Below are 17,997 nucleotides of genomic sequence, written 5' to 3' on the forward strand. Positions count from 1 at the left end.
AGAGTAAATGTTACAGTGTGGTTGGAAGCTGTGAGGATTAGGCAATGGTGGCATATTGTGTGCAAAGAGGTAAAGGGTGGTATCTGACAGCGGTCGGCAAACTCATTAGTCAACAGTGCTGCAAACTGCGGCTCGCAAGTTTGCTGACCCCTGGCCTAAGCTACCTAGAGGCCCTGACCCTTGGGAAGTTTTCCTGAAGCCCTGGGAAATGGAGGGCTGTCCTGGTGGAGGAGTAACAGGAGGAGAGGGCTGGCCCTGAAGGGTGTTAGGAGAAGGGGTGGAGGACCCAGCCTCAGGGATGGAAATTTTGGGGTTCAACATCAGCTATTATTTGGGCCAAAGGACCCTGAACAAAATGACTTTTGTCTCTGAACCTTACTCTTCTCATTTATAAAATGGGCTTGATAATGCTTCCCACTCAGGCTTATTATGAGAATTAAATAAGGTGGTGAATGTAAAGAGCCGAAGACAGTGTACAACAAATAGAAGTTCCATAAAATGTTGATAGCCTTATTTCTAAAGCTGGGAAGGGTCCAAGAGCCCTCTCCTTTGGAAGTCCCTCTGCCCCACAGACTGGACATGGAATTGCTGGAGGGTGGGGCCCCTATCTCTTCTCCGAACAGGACACTGGCATAGCCAGAGGAAGGCAGGAGCCAAGTCCTAAGGGTTTATTTCTTTGGCACAAAGAGGACATTCAATCTAGACAAGCGAGCCTCATCCTTCCACAACGGGGAGTCTGGAGGGGAGTTTGGGGCACCTGGACCCCATTCCCCATACCTAAATCCATGCATGTCCACCCTGTATCCCGCATAAATCACAGCCTCTGTGCAAAATACCTGCTGGAAAAAAATAGATATTTAAAAAACAAAAAACGCGGGTGGGGGTTGGAGTCACTCCTGGCTGCTTCCAGGGCCACAATCAGGTTCAGGCCCCAGGATGCCAGTTTTTTTTTTAAGGGCTCCACTGTCCCAGTCAGCCATGCCATATGGTCACCGAAGGCTGGTCCTGCAGCAGTGTGGGGTGGGCTCAGAGCTCAATGGTGTCACTGGAGGCGCTGCGAGAGTCCCCTGGCTTGCCGCAAGGCTGGGCCTCACTCCGGGGCCGTAGGGGCCGGCAGGGAGCAGTTGCAGGGGCCGGGGCAGGCAGTAGTTGCACCGTGCTGGGCAGCTCATCGAGGGGCAGACTGTCCACCGACGACAGCCCGTGGCGCCACGGGTTCCAGCTGATCTTGAGCGAGCCCCGGGAGAAGCTGTCCACGGAGCTGCCAGAAGCCGCCCGATCCGGCTCATCCAGGACGTGCGGTGGGACAGGGCCGCGGACGCGCACGTCGCTGAGCGACCGGCAGCGGCCGCGGAGCAGGGAGCCCGCGCCGCCGTCCAGCTCGGTGTCCGGGTGGCTGCCCCGGCGCGGCCGCAGCGCGCCCCCTGGCGGCGGGGAGGCGAGGCCGCGCAGGCCGCAGCGTCGGAACACGCTGTCTCGCACCAGGTGCTCCCTGAAGAGCGCGGCGTCGATGCTGCGGCTCAGGTTGATGGGGGACGGCGGCCGCAGGTCCAGCTCGCTCATCGACGGAGCCGGCCCCACGCTGCTCCGGGAGAGCGCCTGGCCGCCCTGGGGGCCGCGGCCCAGCGACGCAGCCGAGCCCCAGGCCCCTGAACTGGGGGTGGCGGGCGGCGCCCCCTCCGCCGCCGCAGAGTTGCGGATGAGGCTCTTGTTGATGGCCAGGCTGCCTGCGCCCACGCCAATGCCGCTGGGCCCCGCGTAGCAGTTGTTGGGTCGTTCGGGCACCTCGCTTTTGCCGGGGGGTGCGGGGCACGCCAGGCGCAGCAGCTTGGCCCAGCACGCGTGCTCCGTGGGCGGCCGGGGCCGCGCCGCCACCGCGGCCGCCAGCGCCAAGACGAGGGCCCAGGTGAGCTCCAGCAGGCGCAGCCAGAAGTGGACGCCCCACCAGGCCCAGGAGAAGCGGCCCACGCGGCCCGGGCCCGGGTACAGCCAGAGGGCAGCTGCCAGCTGCAACCCGCTAGCCAGCAGCCCCAGGGAGCCCGCCACGGCCAGCAGCCGCGGCCCCGGGCTGGCGTCCCGGCCGCCGCGCGGGGGCCCGTCCAGCAGGCGGCGGCGGCACAGGCAGAGCGCGCCCAGGGCCACGGCCGCGCCCCAGGCGCACGAGAAGCCCTGCGCCACCAGGTTGAGCGTCGGCGTGGACGACAGCAGGTCGGTAGCGAGCAGCCCCGCGCCGTGAGCCAGCGCCGTTGCTCCCAGCAGGAGCGGGCTCTGCAGCCGCCGGGGCAGCCCCGCGCCCAGGCCCAGCAGCGTCAGGGCCGCCAGCGCGGCCAGGAGCAAGGGGAACGGGAGGTTGTAGAGCACCAGGCCGGCGCGCACGCCCAGCCGCGCCTGCGAGCCGTAGGGGTCGGCGAGCATGTAGGCAGCCCGCAGCCCCGATGCCAGCAGCACCAGCACGGCCGCCGCCAGCGCCAGCCAGGGCCCCGTAGCGGCGGCTGCCAGAGAGGCCGTGGCCAGCAGCGCCGGCAGCAGGAAGAGCACCCCCACCCCATAGACGTGCAGCTCCCAGGAGAAGCTCAGCACCCGCCGGAGGGGGCCCCAGCGCAGGGGGGGTGCGGTGGCGTTGGCCGGCGGGCTGGAGGCGGCTGGGGCGGGGGCCGCGGAGCTGGCGGAGGGCTCCGGAGGCAGCGGCTGTCCCAGGGCGCGCTGCGTGGTGACCCGAACGAGGCCCCGGCGGGACGTCGAGGGGGCCTGGACCGGGGGTGCTGGGGGGTGGCTTTGGGGGCGCCCGGGCCACTCCTCGGCTTCGTCTGCAATAATAACATTGTTATAATAGCCCTTTGGTAAAAATGTTTTTGATTTTTACATCATTCCCTACTGTGATTGGGCAAAGTTATTTCACCTTCCCAAGCACATCTGTGAAATGGGGATGGTAACAACACTTGTCCCTCTGGACTGTGGTGAGGATTGAATGTTTAGCGTAGTGCACTCAATGAGTGTGAAATGGATGTGAGCTACCATTTTTATTAACAATATACCAGCAGTTCTTAATATGGACTTAATATTAGAATCACCTGGAGACCAAATGAATCAGAATTCAGTGGGAATATTTTTAAAAAGCTCCTTGAGTGATTTGCCAGAGTTGGAGGATTACCCCTAAAGATACATCCCTGTTACATTTAAGAACATTCTAGCCTCAAAAGGTCAAAGGGCTTCTCCCAGAGTACCCAGTGAGCATTAGTTTATTACCCCAGGTTGTTTGAAGGAGGTCCTAGCCAATTCCTTTACCACCTGTTTGTCCTCACTGACTCCCCGCTCTCCCCTCTGGACCTCACACAATTCTTAATTAAACAGAGTGCCCCTCTCCCCAGCCCCCCAGCCATGCCCTCACCTGGCTTCAGGACCCTCACGGGACTCTCTGTTTGGTTTGTAGGTGGGCCCGGGTCCGAGGGGCCAGGGATGAGGGACTTGGGAGTGCCTGGGGCCCCCATTGCTCCTCTCACCCTCTGGGGAGAGATGGGGTCCGCGCCGTTCATTGCTGCTATCTCTGAAATGACAAAGGCAGTCATCACTCTGCCTGACCCCCCCAGCAGTCCCCAAAGTCTGATCCCCCAGGAGGGAGGTACAGTCACCCTCAGAAAGGAAAATGGGCCGAAACCGCTTTGGCTCAATGGATAGAGCGTCGGCTTGGGGACTGAAGGGTCCCGGGTTCGATTCCGGTCAAGGGCATGTACCTTGGTTGCGGGCATATCCCCAGTTGGGGGTGTGCAGGAGGCAGCGGATTGATGACTCTCTCTCATCAATGTTTCTAACTCTCTATCCCTCTCCCTTCCGCTCTGTACAAAATCAATAAAATATATAATAGTATTAAAAAAAAAGAAAGAAAGAAAAAGAAAGGAAAATGGGACCCCAACGGGGCCAGAGGGCACACAGAAACGGGGTCATCCAGCTGCCATGGAACACTGACCCCCCAATGCCCCCAGCCCTGCATGGCACCCTCACTTTGGTACTTACCTGGCTTGGGCTGCTCAGGAGGAGTCTCTGAGGCTGGAGGACCTGAAGGTTGGGGTCCTGGGGAGCCCTGAACATCAGGGAAGTCAGCCTCCTTCGGTGAGGGACTTGGAAAACTGACTGCCCCGATCTCCCCACCGTTAGCCTTTTCAGGGGGCTCAGCTGGCAGCTCTTTGGCAGGAGGAAGGCTTCTGGTCAATGCCAGGTCTGGCTGGAACCTAGGCTCCTGAGTGGATGCCATCTCAACTGGGGGTACCAAGCCAATCACAGAGGCTGCTGGATCCTGCTGGGTTAAGATGGGGCCTTGAGCTGCCTCTTGGAAGCCTTCCTCACCCCCATCCTGTTCTTCCAGCACTGGTCTGCTGAGAGTGCCTGAGTCAGGTGCAAGAGTCGGGGGAGGACCCTGGTGGGCTGAGGGGGGTGTCTCTGAGACCCTGGACTTGGCTTCAGCAACCAGACCCTCATCGCTAAGTGGCCGCTGTCTCACTTGGCCTCCAGGCTCCCCTGGGAAGGGAGGCACTATGGCTGTCCTGAGCTGGAGGCTGGGAGTTACTGGGGTGAAAGTGAGATGGGGGGACCCCACTGGATGGGGTGCTGGTGCATCTGGCTCCAGAGGCTCCTGTGAGTCAGGAGGAGGTCCTGTCCAGCCCTGAGAATTTGGCCCCTGAGCCACCTGGAAGTCATCGGTTACTGGGAGTCCCTCTCCCGGAGCCCCCTGGGCTGCTTGCGGTCCGTGCAGGGCTGGGCCGAGGGGAGAGTCTTCGATCCTCGGAGGCGCCTCCTCCGCAGGGACCCGGGGAACACTGGAGTTCCGGGGGCTCTCGTCTCTGGACTTCTGCCGGAGAGAGGCTGCGGGCTCAGTGCCAGCGGGGCCCCTGGGGTGGGCTCCGGGGATCAGGTGTGGTTCCCAGTCCTCCTGTGGCCTGGGAAGGCCCCCGCCCAGGGCAGGGCCAGCCCCCAGAGACAGCAGCAGCAATAGCCCCAGGAGGCCATGCCCATGGCCCCCTGGGCCGGAGGCCATGGTCCACTCAGATGCCTGGGCCTGGAACCCTCAACTTCCAGTCCTCACTGGATAAGCCTAAAAAAAAATAAAAATAAAATAGGGGAGTGACATGTGTGTGCTAGAGGGGGCTGCCCCAAGGGGGCTGCTGGAAAAGGATGGAGAGCGACAGGAAGCAGGTACCCCCACCCCTTCCCCCACTTCCTGGCCAATCTCTCTGTGGTGCCCAGCGTGACCCTTTAAAACTGCATCTCTGGTCATGCCACTGCCCTGACTCAAAAGCTTCAGGGGTTCCCCATGACCCTCCGAAGAGAATGAAGACCCTTTCTGGGCCTCCCCAGGCCTTACCAGGCTGCTCACCTGCCCTTTCCCGCCTGCAGGACTGCCTGTTGCTCCATGCCTTTCCTCCTGTCATTCCCGCTGCCCAGAATGCCCCCTCCCGTCTCCTTTCCTTGCTGAATCCTATTCGTGAAGTCCCAGCTCAGATACCAGAGAGGTGGAGAGGAATACACCCTGCTTTTGAGGAGGGAGCTGGGTCTGAACCCCAGTGTTGCCAGTTCCTGGGTGAGTTTTTACTTTACCGTTTTGCATTCGAGCTTCAGTAAAACGGGTATAGAAAGAGGACCTAACTCTAAAGGACTCTCCTAAGGCTTACAGAACGAAACACATAATGGCCTGGTAGGAGCATAAGTACCAGCGGTCTTTTGCTTTTCCCCCCTTTGTCTAGAAGGCTTTCTTAACCATTTCAACAAATAACCGGAGCAGGTGCTGTGTACCAGGCTCTGTGGATAAGCAGCGAACAGGATTGGCGAGATTCCCACCCTCAGGGAGCTGGCCCTCTAAGGACGGGCCAGACAATGAATGATGCTACATAAGGTGAGCTATGGAGAAAAGAAAACAGGACTGAGAGATAGGCAGATGGGGGGAGGGGGGGGGGGAGACACACTTTACCCAGGGGGCGCCAGGAACGCCTCTCTGAGGTGACATTTAAGCGAAATGCTGCATGAGAAGGAGCCGCCATTTGAAGATTTGCAGGGAAAAGCATTCGGCAGAGGGAACAGAAAGTGCAAAGGCCCTGACACAGGAATGAGCTGGGTGAGTTAAAGAAATTGCTGAAACTGGTTTGGCTCAGTGGATAGAGCGTCGGTCTGTGGACTGAAAGGTCCCAGGTTCGATTCCGGTCAAGGGCATGTACCTTGGTTGGGGGGTGTGCAAGAGGCAGCTGGTTGATGATTCTCTCTCATCGATGTTTCTAACTTTCTATCCCTCTCTCTTCTTCTCTGTAAAAAAATCAATAAAACATATTTTTTTTAAAAAGAAAAAAGAAATAAGGAGGCACTTGGGGGACCTAGGTGTGGCTGGAGATCAACAAGTGGAGACAGTGGCAGAGGGAGGTGGAATCAGAACGACCCAGCTCGATCCCCAGGGGACCGGTGAGCCATGGCAAGGCACCTGGGTTTTCTTATGTTTCATAGGAAGCCAGCGGAGAGGTGAAGCATGGGAGTTTCACCATCTAACCAATGTGTTAAAAGAGGGAGAGAGGCCAGCGGAGAAGGCCAGGTGAGATGTGACCGTGGCTTGTTTCGGCAGAGTCATTTCTTTCCGTGACACCCCCCTCCGCCCCTTCCCATCACCCTGGGCACATCCCATAGTAACCTCTTGTCTCCCACGCTGGCCTCAGGCTTCCTGAGGCTGCATCTGATCTTCCATTTCTTGTCTCCAGCGCCCCCCCCCCCCCCCCCCCCCTCCCCAGCCTATGACCTGCCCCAGCGATATATTCCCTGAAGTTTCCACTCCCCAGAGTCTCCAGCTGAGCCCGGGAGGCGGGAAGGACCCACAGCCAGAGAGGGGCGGAGAGCTGGGTCGCAGTGTGTCAAACCTCCCTGCCTCCTAGCCCTGGGTGGCCTACAGACACCCCGAGAAGCCCATGGGAATTCCAGGCTTTCTCCCCAAGAAAATGCCCAGGCTCGCCAAAAGCTGTGGACAATTTCAGGGGAGCTCAAAGACCCCCGAAACCCACCCCCCGAAGTGCATTTAGACTCTGCCCTACATCCCTGTTGGCTCATTTCTCAGACATTCACCAAGCTCCATGCTCTGCTCTCTCCCAGCCCCGGTGCTGGGGACCCACAGAGAAGCATCAGTTCTAGTGTCAGGAGTGCGGGTGAGCTGAGGGGGGCTGACTGCAAGGCCCCCAACACAGGCACTTCCTCATAAAGGTTGCTGGTTCGATTCCCGGGACTCCTGTGTGGAGCTCTCACCCAGTTAGGCTCCTGGGCTAAGCGTCGCTGAATGTCCTTGATCTCATCCAAGCCTCCCTCCCAGCACAAGCAGTGTGGGTGGGTATGCCCATTTCACAGGGGAGGAAACTGAGGTTCAGAGAGGTGGAGCAACTCACCCAAGGTCACACAGTCATCCTAGGCATTGTGACACGCGCCGCAGATCCCTTGCAGAGGAGGAGACGGCTGAGCGGGGCCTTCTTCAGTAAGCATCTGCCATCTGCTCACCACCCCCGATCCGAGAGATGTGGGCATCTGCGGACAAAGAGGGGGGGCTGCCCAGCACTAGGTTCCAGCTGCTGGAGAAATGTGTTTTTATGGGGGGTGGGAGGGTGCGGGGGGAGGGGAGAGGGATCTCCTTGTCTCGGGGTCTAGGGAGAGGGCAGTGCAGGGCAGCAGCCTGGGAGCTGGCCCATCTCAGGTTACCTCTCGTCCTCCTCCTCCTGTCCCCTGGCTCCGCGCCTTCCCGCAGTGTCCTGGGTGCGGGGTGGGCTCTGGTGCAGGCCTTTCTGCTCCCTGCCAAGGCCGGGGCTGCAGGCCGTACTCCCGGCCTGGGCCCCCCCATCGCCCCCTTCCCCCGCCAGCTCCTCACCTGGGCGTCGTGCCGCCGGCAGCCCCCGCGTTCACCTTGCGCGCGTCCCAGCGCCGCATCCTCCTCCTCCGAGATGCTCAGGCTTGGTTAACAGAGCCTGGCGCTGCCGATGGCTGAGCCCGCCCACAGACCGGCCTCGCTCTTAACCCTTTCCCCCTAGGCGCGGATTGCTCTCCTCCCTGTTCCTCTGAGAGTCTCAGGGCTGAGAGGGGACCTCAGCCACCTCTGAGGGATGTGGACATTCCTTCCATGGTGCCGCTCGGAATGAGGCAGTGGATCTCTGCATTCCTCAGGGAACGGAGGGCTCACTTCCTTTATGCTCCACTTACATCCTTATAGGGATACAACATAGGGATGGGTAAAGCCTGCCTACAGCTGGATGTGTATCCTTCAGATCTTGTCCAATGTATATGTAAATGTCTACAGATCCATCTCATTTCTTATATTGATATATCGGCTCTTGAGAATTGCAGTATTTGGCCAGCCTGTAACTTTTATTTATATAGTCCCTGAAGTTGGACAGATAGGTTGTTTCTAGCCTTTTGCTAGCAAGAATAATGAGGCAGGGACCCAATCTTGCAGAGATATCTTTATACACATGTATGAGTGTCCCTGTCAGGTGATTCCCTACCTGAGGCATGGTTAGATCTATGGGTCTGCACATTTTCAATTCTGACAAAAATTGTCCTCTTTAGACAGCTCCCGATATACTAAATATCCAACATTAGGTTCAATACATTAGAGAAACCCACACAAGGGATATATGTGGTCATTAGATGTGATTTGGTATCTTTATTTTTTAAAAAAAATATATATTGATTTTTTAAGAGAGGAAGGGAGAGGGATAGAGTTAGAAACATCGATCAGCTGCCTTCTGCACGGCCCCTACTAGGGATGAGCCCACAACACAGGTACATGCCCTTGACCGGAATAGAACCTGGGACCCTTCAGTCCTTAGGCCTATGCTCTATCCACTGAGCCAAACCGGTCAGACCATGATATAGTATCTTTAATGGCATGGAGAAATTTCCAGGGTAGATTGTTGCTTAATTATTTAAATTTCGGTCATTTTAATTTTAGAAATAATATATCCTGATTGTCCCAATTCAAGCAACACAGAGATGTTCCAAGAACATGTTAACTGTCTTAGCATTGGCTTCTCCAGCTGTGCCCTCCTAGGATGCACCCACAGTTAACATCGTACCCTCTCCTTTGCTTACAAGAACATATCTGTGGCCCCAGCTGGTGTGGCTCAGTTACTTGGGCATGGTCCCGTGCATCAAAAGGTTGCTAGTGTGACTTCTGGTCAGGGCACATGGCCAGGTTGCAGGCTGGATCCATGCAGGAGGCAGCCCATCAGTGTTCACTCACACTGATGTTTCTCTTTTCCTCTCCCTTCCTCTCTCTCTAAAAGTCAATAAAACATTAAAAAAATGTACATGCATTTGTTTACAAAAATGGGATCATACTATGCATATTATCCTATAATGTTGTTTGCCTCAAACAATATATAATACTATGTGGGAACATTTTGAAGGTAATACCTATTAGTTCCACCCTTTTCTTTCAACAAGCCGCACAGTATTGCATGAAGTGTATGCACGATCATTTACTCAGACACTCCCCGTATGCTTCTACTGATAGTGGTTTATAAGTTTTTCCCTACTGGAAACAATATTAATAAACATCCTTACGTACAAATACATACATCTTTACAAGCTGGTACTCTGAATTACATCAGATAATTATTTGACGATTTTTGTTCATATCTGTTTGTTGATATATCTTATCCTTAAATATTAGAAAGTTAAGTAGGAGTTGAGATGTGATGTTTACCTCATTTTGCTTTTCTGTTTACCAATATTCTATTCAACCATGTATTTCTTTTGTGACCAGAGGAAAGAATGACAAATGTCACACACACACACAAAAGAAAGACATTTCCCCTAAGGTGGAGCTGAGCTCTCCCTCCCAGTGTTTCCTGCCCTTGGCTCTTACAGAAAAGCAGCTCAGGGCTCCCTGGTGTCTGACGTGGCGTGTGACGTGAAGAACGATCAATCTTTAATAACTGATAAAGCGTGGAGTTGGAATCCAGCTTTTCTGTCTCTGGAGAGGGCTCCGGCTTTTTCCATTTACCATGTCATCTGACCAGTTCCTTTACTGACTTCCTTGTGACATCTCTTCTCTTTTTGCTTCTTAATAGGTCAACAATGTCCCCTGTAAAGGATTACTACTCTTGGAATTGAACTCAGTTGGGAATAAAGCTGAACTTTCTTTTTTTAAAATATATTTTATTGATTTTTTTACAGAGAGGAAGGGAGAGGGATAGAGAGCTAGAAACATCAATCAGCTGCCTCCTGCACACCCCCACCCCCACCAAGGATGTGCCTGCAACCAGGGTACATGCCCTTGACCAGAATCGAACCTGAGACCCTCCAATCCGCAGGCCAACGCTCTATCCACTGAGCCAAACCGGTTTTGGCTAAACCTGAACTTTCATCTTTCCTTTCCTAGATTCTACTCCTCCATCAATATGTCCTCACACGGAATTAATGTTTCTGGCAGCCACATCACTCTCCAATTATTGATCTGGTAGGTTTTCCACATCGCTTTGTGTGCAGTTGGATTCTTGACCCTCAATGTAGGGTCAACATTTTTTTTTAATGTTTGTTTTATCTTGTTTGAATCTAACCAGCTGTTCTGATCTTGTGGGAAGTTATCTGGATCCCCGTTCTGTATATAATAGGTAATTAGCATTTTAGGGCCTTTCCCAAGATCTATTTTTCTTCCAAGATCCTAATTTCCTTTGGGGGAACCATGTCTTTTCCCTGTGTGGGCAGCCGTGGTGAGAGGACAGTTCTGGGGGCAGTTACAGAAGCTGAGGGGCATAGATCCTTCTCTCCCTGCCTCCTGTGAACTCTCTGTTGAGCCTCCTTTGGGATGTCAAGATCCCCTCAACAGGTTCTCTTCCTCACTTCACCCCATTCCCGCTCCTGCAGTCTCCCTGTCCTAACAATGCCCCGCCCCCCTCAGGCAGCATCTTCCAGCTGCTCCCTGGCTCCCTCTCTGGAACCAGGAACCCCAATCCCATTGTTTGTTTGTTTGTCCGTCCCCCCCCTCCCCCCCAACCATCAATTGGTAGGGCTTTTAAGGTTCCAGACAGAAGCAAGAGAGATTATAACCCCTTTGGCCAGAACACAAGATGAAAGCTGATCTTATGGAAAGAGAAGGCTGGCTGGGGCGGAGGTAAACGTTAGCGTGGAGTGCCAGGTACAGGTGAGGAGTACCCTGTCTCCCAAAGGAGCTCCCAGGGGTCATTCTGGAGACTCTGGGGCAGGGGATGGCTAGAAGGTGACTTTGAGTATATGGGGGATGGCCAATAGCTTCATTTACCAAGCACTCAGCCAGCCGGGAGCTATGCTACCCACCTTACATGCATTCTTCTTCTTTTTTTAAAAAAAAATATATTTTTATTGATTTTTTACAGAGAGGGATAGAGAGCTAGAAACATCGATGAGAGAGAATCATCCATCAGCTGCCTCTTGCACACCCCCTACTGGGGATGTGGCTGCAACCAAGGTACATGCCTTGACCGGGATCGAACCTGGGACCCTTCAGTCTGCAGGCCGACGCTCTACCACTGAGCCAAACCTGTTTCAGCCATGCATTATTCTTTTTAAGTGATCACAACAACCCTATATATTATTATGCTCTTCTTTTTACAGCTAGCAAGGTGAAACTCAGAGAGGTTAAGTAATTTGTTCAGGGTCACACAGCAAATAAGAGGCTGGGCTGTACGTCTGACTTTAGGGCCAGTGCCTTTAGAGGTCATGGCATCCTTCTGCCCCTCAGGAAGAGCCTCAGGAGGAGAAGGGGAGGTGACAGCCCGAGGCCTCCCGGGGGTCCCTGCTGTGTTTGGAGTTTGAACCTATGAAAACAGGCCTCCAGCTTGGAACGCTGTGGAAGGGGCTTAAACAGTGCTGAGAGTTGTCGGGAGCTCCCTCCCAAAAGTACCTGGAAGCTCCCAAAGAGAGGGAGAGGCAAAGGTGAGAGGCTGGCAGTGGTGAAGTCTCCCGCTCAGACAATGCCTAGGAGAGTTGGCTGACATTTTGCTTCTGGCTGGTCACTCTGGTGTAAACAAAGAAACAAAAGGCAGCACAGGGAGGCGACAGGGCAGCCTGGATAACCTTCTCTGTGCCACGCCCTCAATCCTGAACTCCGAGGCGTGGGGACTCACGGTCTCTCCCTAACCTGGCCTCATTAAGCCTCAACGGTTCCTGGAGTCTGAACTCATCTTTGTTTTTGTTTTTTTCTCAGATTTTAGCCACCTTAGACACCAGCTAAATGAACCTAAAATTTTTAAAATATTTTTTTGTTAATTTATCATTTGTTATACACTTTAAAATTAGCTGTTCTCTATTCCATTCCCTCTCACTTCAATTCCTTTCAGTTCCTTCTGGTATTTCTGATGATTTCTTCTAGTTTTATATCTATTTTGCAAGCATCAGATTTAGACTGCTGATGTTAAGTGGATCCCCCCCTCCCCAGTTTTAAATTTATCTATTGACTGCTTAGTAAGGAATATGAAGATTAAGCTTATATTACTTTCTACATTTTCCTGCACCTCTTGTTTACATGATTATTCTGCATTTACAATACTAGAACTGCAAAACAATTACTCAAGCTGACTAAACAAATATTGGATTAGTGTTCAAGAAGTGTAGTGTAATTACAATATAATTCCTTTGATATATGGTCTATTTTTCCTGGGGTAAGTATTACTTGTTTTTTTGTTCTTTTTTAATTTGTGTAATTATTTTTTATTCTCATCCTCCCACCCCTTTGGCAACCATCAGCTTGTTCTTTTTTTTTTTTTTTTTTTTTTAATATATTTTATTGATTTTTTACAGAGAAGAAGAGAGAGGGATAGAGAGTTCGAAACATCAATGAGAGAGAATCATCGATCAGCTGCCTCCTGCACACCCCCTACTGGGGATGTGCCTGCAACCAAGGTATATGCCCTTGCCCGGAATCGAACCCAGGACCTTTCAGTCCACAGGCCGACGCTCTATCCACTGAGCCAAACCGGTCCCAGCCATCAGCTTGTTCTTTATTGGTTTATTTCTATTTTGTTTTGTTTATTCATTTGTTTTGGTGGGTTATTTTTGTTTGACATTTAAGTGAAAACATACTGCATTTGTCTTTCTCTGCCTGACTTATTTAACTTAGAATAATATCCTGTAGATCTATCCATATGGTCACAAATGGCAAGATTTCGTTCTTTTTTTTTTATTGTGGAATAATATTCCATTATTATTATATATATAAATATATATCACTAGAGGCCCAGTGCACAAAATTTGTGCACAGTAGGGATGCTCCCCTCAGCCCAGCCTGCACCCTCTCCAATCTGGGACCCCTCAGGGGATGTCTGACTGCTGGTTTAGGCCTGATCGGACATCCCTCTCATAATCTGGGACCACTGGCTCCTAACTGCTCACCTGCCTACCTGCCTAATCCACCCTAAATGCCCTTTCTGCCAGCCTGATCACTCCTAACCTCCTCTGCCTGCTGGCCTGATTGCCCCTAACTGCCTCCTTCCCACTGGCCTCGTTGCCCCTTACTGCCCCCCTGCTAAGCCTGGTAACCCCCAACTGCCCCCTGCTGGCCTGGTTGTCCCCAACTGCCCCCACACACACCAGCCTGGTCACCCCCAACTGCCCCCACACACACCAGCCTGGTCACCCCCAACTGCCCCCACACACACCAGCCTGGTCACCCCCAACTGCCCCCACACACACCAGCCTGGTCACCCCCAACTGCCCCCACACACACCAGCCTGGTCACCCCCAACTGCCCCCACACACACCAGCCTGGTCACCCCCAACTGCCCCCACACACACCAGCCTGGTCACCCCCAACTGCCCCCACACACACCAGCCTGGTCACCCCCAACTGCCCCCACACACACCAGCCTGGTCACCCCCAACTGCCCCCACACACACCAGCCTGGTCACCCCCAATTGCCCCCCCCCCCCCCCCCGTGGTCCTGGTCACCCCACACAGCCTGCTGTTTGGTCGTTTTGGTCGTGGTGGCTTTTTATATATTAGCATAGCTTGGCCAGCATGGCTCAGTGGGTGAGCATTGACCTATGAACCAGCAGGTCACAGTTTGCTTCCCAGTTCAGGCACATGCCAGGTTGCAGTCTTGGTCCCTAGTGTGGGGTGTGTAGGAGGCAGCCAATCAATGATTTTCTCTCATCATTGATGTTTCTATCTCTCCCTTCTTTTCTGAAATAAATAAAAATGTTTTACTGTATATAATCTATACTATATTATCATATATAATGATATTCTATTATTATATACTAGAGGTAGAGGTCTGGTGCACAAAATTCATGCATAGTGGGGGGTCCCTCAGCCCAGCCTGCACCCTCTCCAATCTGGGACCCTTCAGGGGATGTCTGACTGCTTCTCACAATCTGGGACCGCTAGCTCCTAACCGCTCGCCTGCCTGCCTGCCTGCCTGCCTGCCTGCCTGAATGCCCCTAATCCCTTTGCCTGCCTGATCGCCTCTAACCACCTCTGCCTGCCTGATCACCCCTAACTGCCTCTGCCTGCCTGAATGCCCCTAACCCATCTGCCTGCCTGATCACCCCTAACCGCCTCTCACTACCTGCCTGATTACCCCTGTTCCCCTGCCAACCTGATCACCCCTAACCGCCTCTGCCTTGGCCCTACCTCCAGGACCCAGGATTCCCTCCTCTGGCCGGCTGCAGGTACCTGGGACCCGGGCTGGCTTTGCCCAGGCCGGCCACAGCCACAGGGGACTGTGGGTGGGCAGCTTTTCTCCCTCTCCTGGGCCGCAGGCGCAGGTGCTGGCACCTGCCTGGAACTGAGGGGCGGGCGGCTTTTCCCAGCTTGGTTTTGTCAGGAAGGATGTCCGGATGGTCGTCCGAAAGATGTCCGATCTAATTAGCATATTACCCTTTTATTAGTATAATTTTCTATTATAATACATATACAGTATGTGTAATTTGCAAATATCTTCTCTCATTAAGTAGGTTGTCTTTCATTTGCTTCAAGATAGTTTCTGATTTCTTGTTTGATCCATTGGTTGTTTTTCCTCCATGTATTTGTTTTGTCCTTCTCCTCCCACTCCCCTGCATGTTTTATGTTATTGATGTCATGTTTTAGATCTTTTTGTGGTGTGCCTGGGAACGTGCTATATAAGTCTGGCGGGTAGACCAGAACACCTGCATAGAGCCCCCTGCACACCCTGCGGAGTTGGAGGGGGCCATAAACAATGGCACTCACTGGTGGTCCCTGGAGAGCTCCCATGGCTCCAGCCTTCTCTTTACTCTCTGTTTGTTGTAGAGAAGGTGGTCCTGTGTAGAAGAGACCTCTCTGTAGGCTCTGTGCTGGGTATGCCAGGTGCTCATGGCAGCGGGGCAGGCAGTAGCTTGCTGAGAGCCTCCTGGCAGGGAGACCAGGGTTTGTGGTGACGTGCTGCTGTTCCTGCTTGCTCCCTTTGTTTAGGGAAAAGGGCTCTGGGCAATGTAGCTGAGAAAGCCCTGCTCCGAGGCAAAGCACCTGAATAGGGCTCCAACCTGCCTATCAAAGTGCAGTGAGAAGTAAACGGTGGTGCTCACTTGCTCCTCAATCCAGAGTTCCTCAGCCTCCCAGCCTTCTCTATTCAGAGTCTTTCTCTTGTTTGTTGTTCAGAAACTATTCTTTCAGTCCCCAGTTAGTTGTTTTTGTTGTTGTGTTTTGTTTTGCAAGAGTAATTGTTCTCTAACTATGTGAATATTTGAGTTTGCTTATGCAGGGGGAGGTGTGAGTTCAGCATCCTCCTTTGCTGCCATCATGTTGGACCTCCTATTGGTCTTTATTATTTGGCTAATTTTCTATGCATCTGTCACTAATACATTCCCCTTAATCTTTCCTTGAAGTAAAAGCAATATGATTTCCCAATCAGATAAGAATACTTTTAAAGAGACTCACAGAATTCTACAGAACAAGCACATGGTTTTCCAACAAATAAGAGACACAAAGGAGAAAATGTTATAAAAGAGGCTAAGAGTCTTAGCAGTCAAATACCACTTGGGGCCTTTGTTGGGATCATCATTCAAACAAACCAACTGTTCAAAGGCATGTTAAGATAATGGGGAGAGCCCTAGCTGGTTTGGCTCTGGATAGAACGTAGGCCTGCAAACTGAAAGGTCCTGGGTTCAATTCTGGTCAAGGGAGGCACCACCCCCAGTGGGGAGTGTGTAGGAGGCAGCAAATCAATGATTCTCTCTCATCATTGATGTTTGTAACTCTCTCTCCCTCTCTCTTCCACTCTAAAATCAATAAAAAATATATTTTATAAGATATTGGGGAGAATATGAACATGGATTGGGCCTTAGAACATGCTAAGGAATGTCTAATTGGGTGAGATAATAGCACTGTGGATTACGTTTTTTAAAAACCCTCATCTGTTAGAGATACTAAAATATTTGTGTGTGTGAAAAAATTCATTTAAAACATTCCAGGAAAAAAAGGGTTTGGGAGATATATGAAAGATTGGCCCAATATTGATAATTATTGAAGCAGGGTGATGGGTACATAATATATTATTCTCCCTACTCTTGTGCATGTTTGAAATTTTTCCATAATAAAAAATAAAAAAGGAATTCACAAAGAAATGGAAGAAGGAAAAATGTTGCCTGGGGCTGGCTGTGCATTATATGAGTTGACTGCAGAAATAAATTGTTTGATCTATTGGGTACTAGCCCATCTTGGAGGGGCACAGGTATAGAATTCTGGTTTTTGAAGCTTGCTGACTCTCCCTGTCTGGGCTGAGAGCAGAGTCAGCAGGAATGGGGGCAGGGCCCTGCGGGTTAAAGAACGTGAGAGGCGTAGGAATATGCTGGCTGACTCAGGATTCCAGAAACCCCCGAGATCTCTGGCACCCATCTGTCCCCTTGATGCCCACCATCTTCAGTCTGTGGCTAGCCTACAAGAACCGCTCATAGCCATGAACATGAGAAATCTTTTTTCTTTAATATTCAAGGATATGTTTTTGTTTTGTTTTTATTTTAGAGGGGAAGGAGAAGGGAGAGAGAAACAATGTGAGAGAGGAAGGAACATTAATCTGTTGCCTCTCATACATATCCTGATCAGGGATGGAACCCACAACCTGACTATGTGCCCAGACAAGGAATCAAACCTGCAACCATTTCGGTGTACGGGACAATGCTCTAACCAACTGAGCCACACTGGCCAGGGCGCATGAGAGATCTGGATGTCAGCTGCCACGGGTTTATGATCCCACCCTTAACAGCTTTATTGAGATATCTCACATACATAAAATTCTCCTACTTACGGTGTATTTATTCAGTTCTCGGGATATTCACAAAGTTGTATAACCATCACCACATTTAATTTTAGAACATTTTTATCACCCCAAAAGAAACCTGTACCCATGAGCAATCACTCTCCATTCTCCGCTCCCCAAGCCTGGCAACCACTAATCTACCTTCTCTGTCTCTACGGATTTGCCACTTCTGAACATTTCATAAAAAATAGGCTCACATATACTGTCTTTTGTGATTGGTTTTCATTTAGTGTGTTTCTAGGTTCACAACTTAGGTTAAGTTAGCACTTCATTCTTTATCGCTGAATATTGCATAGTTTGGATGTACCATATTTTATTTATTATTCAGCAGTTGATGGACATTTGGGCTATATCTACATTAGCCATTATGAATAATGCTCGATGAACATTGGTATATACGTTTCTGTGTAGACATGTTTTCATTTCTCATGGGTATATATCTACCTAGGAGTGGAATTGCTGGGTCATAAGGAAACTTTATGCTTAACTTTTTGATAAACTGCCAGACTGTTTTCCAAAGTGACTGCTATATACAATCTCCATTTCACACACAAGGCTGAGGCCCAGAGGGGAAGTGTCTTATGCAAAGCCACAGGCTCAGAGAGCAGGAGCTAATCATATAAATGGCCTCAACTCCACCTGCACTCTCTCCTCTGATTTCACTACCATCTATCTCACTGTCACACTCACACTCCTCATGCTCACTTTACCCTTCCATTCCTTTCCCCACCCAGCAGCA

General features: G+C 51.9%; 1 protein-coding gene and 1 long non-coding RNA gene across 2 annotated transcripts; both read right to left on the reverse strand.

Annotated features, from left to right (window-relative positions):
• Nucleotides 1-653: 653 nt before the first annotated feature.
• On the reverse strand, nt 654-7,450 carry PRRT3 (proline rich transmembrane protein 3). Its single transcript, XM_036431074.2, has 4 exons — nt 7,404-7,450; nt 4,012-5,086; nt 3,389-3,544; nt 654-2,807 (listed from the first exon to the last, which is right to left on the reverse strand). The coding sequence occupies exons 2-4, from the start codon at nt 5,027-5,029 to the stop codon at nt 1,027-1,029; spliced, it is 2,955 nt and encodes a 984-aa protein (XP_036286967.1). The 5' UTR covers nt 5,030-5,086; nt 7,404-7,450; the 3' UTR covers nt 654-1,026.
• A 2,372-nt stretch (nt 7,451-9,822) lies between these two features.
• LOC118715216 lies at nt 9,823-10,915 on the reverse strand. The gene is made up of 2 exons (XR_004986814.2): nt 10,365-10,915; nt 9,823-10,140 (listed from the first exon to the last, which is right to left on the reverse strand). It is a non-coding gene; the product is annotated as an uncharacterized LOC118715216 (long non-coding RNA).
• Between the last annotated feature and the right edge of the window lie 7,082 nt (nt 10,916-17,997).

This window comes from Pipistrellus kuhlii, unplaced genomic scaffold, assembly GCF_014108245.1.
Source record: "Pipistrellus kuhlii isolate mPipKuh1 unplaced genomic scaffold, mPipKuh1.p scaffold_m20_p_11, whole genome shotgun sequence".
In the NCBI taxonomy this organism is placed as follows: domain Eukaryota; kingdom Metazoa; phylum Chordata; class Mammalia; order Chiroptera; family Vespertilionidae; genus Pipistrellus; species Pipistrellus kuhlii.

Coding starts and splice junctions, on each gene's coding strand:
- PRRT3 (XM_036431074.2), bottom strand. CDS start 5,029: ATGGCCTCCGGCCCAGGGGGCCATGGGCATGGCCTCCTGGGGCTATTG. Junction 3,545..4,011: donor TCCTGAGCAGCCCAAGCCAG/GTAAGTACCAAA, acceptor TTGTCATTTCAG/AGATAGCAGCAATGAACGGC. Junction 2,808..3,388: donor CGTGAGGGTCCTGAAGCCAG/GTGAGGGCATGG, acceptor TTATTATTGCAG/ACGAAGCCGAGGAGTGGCCC.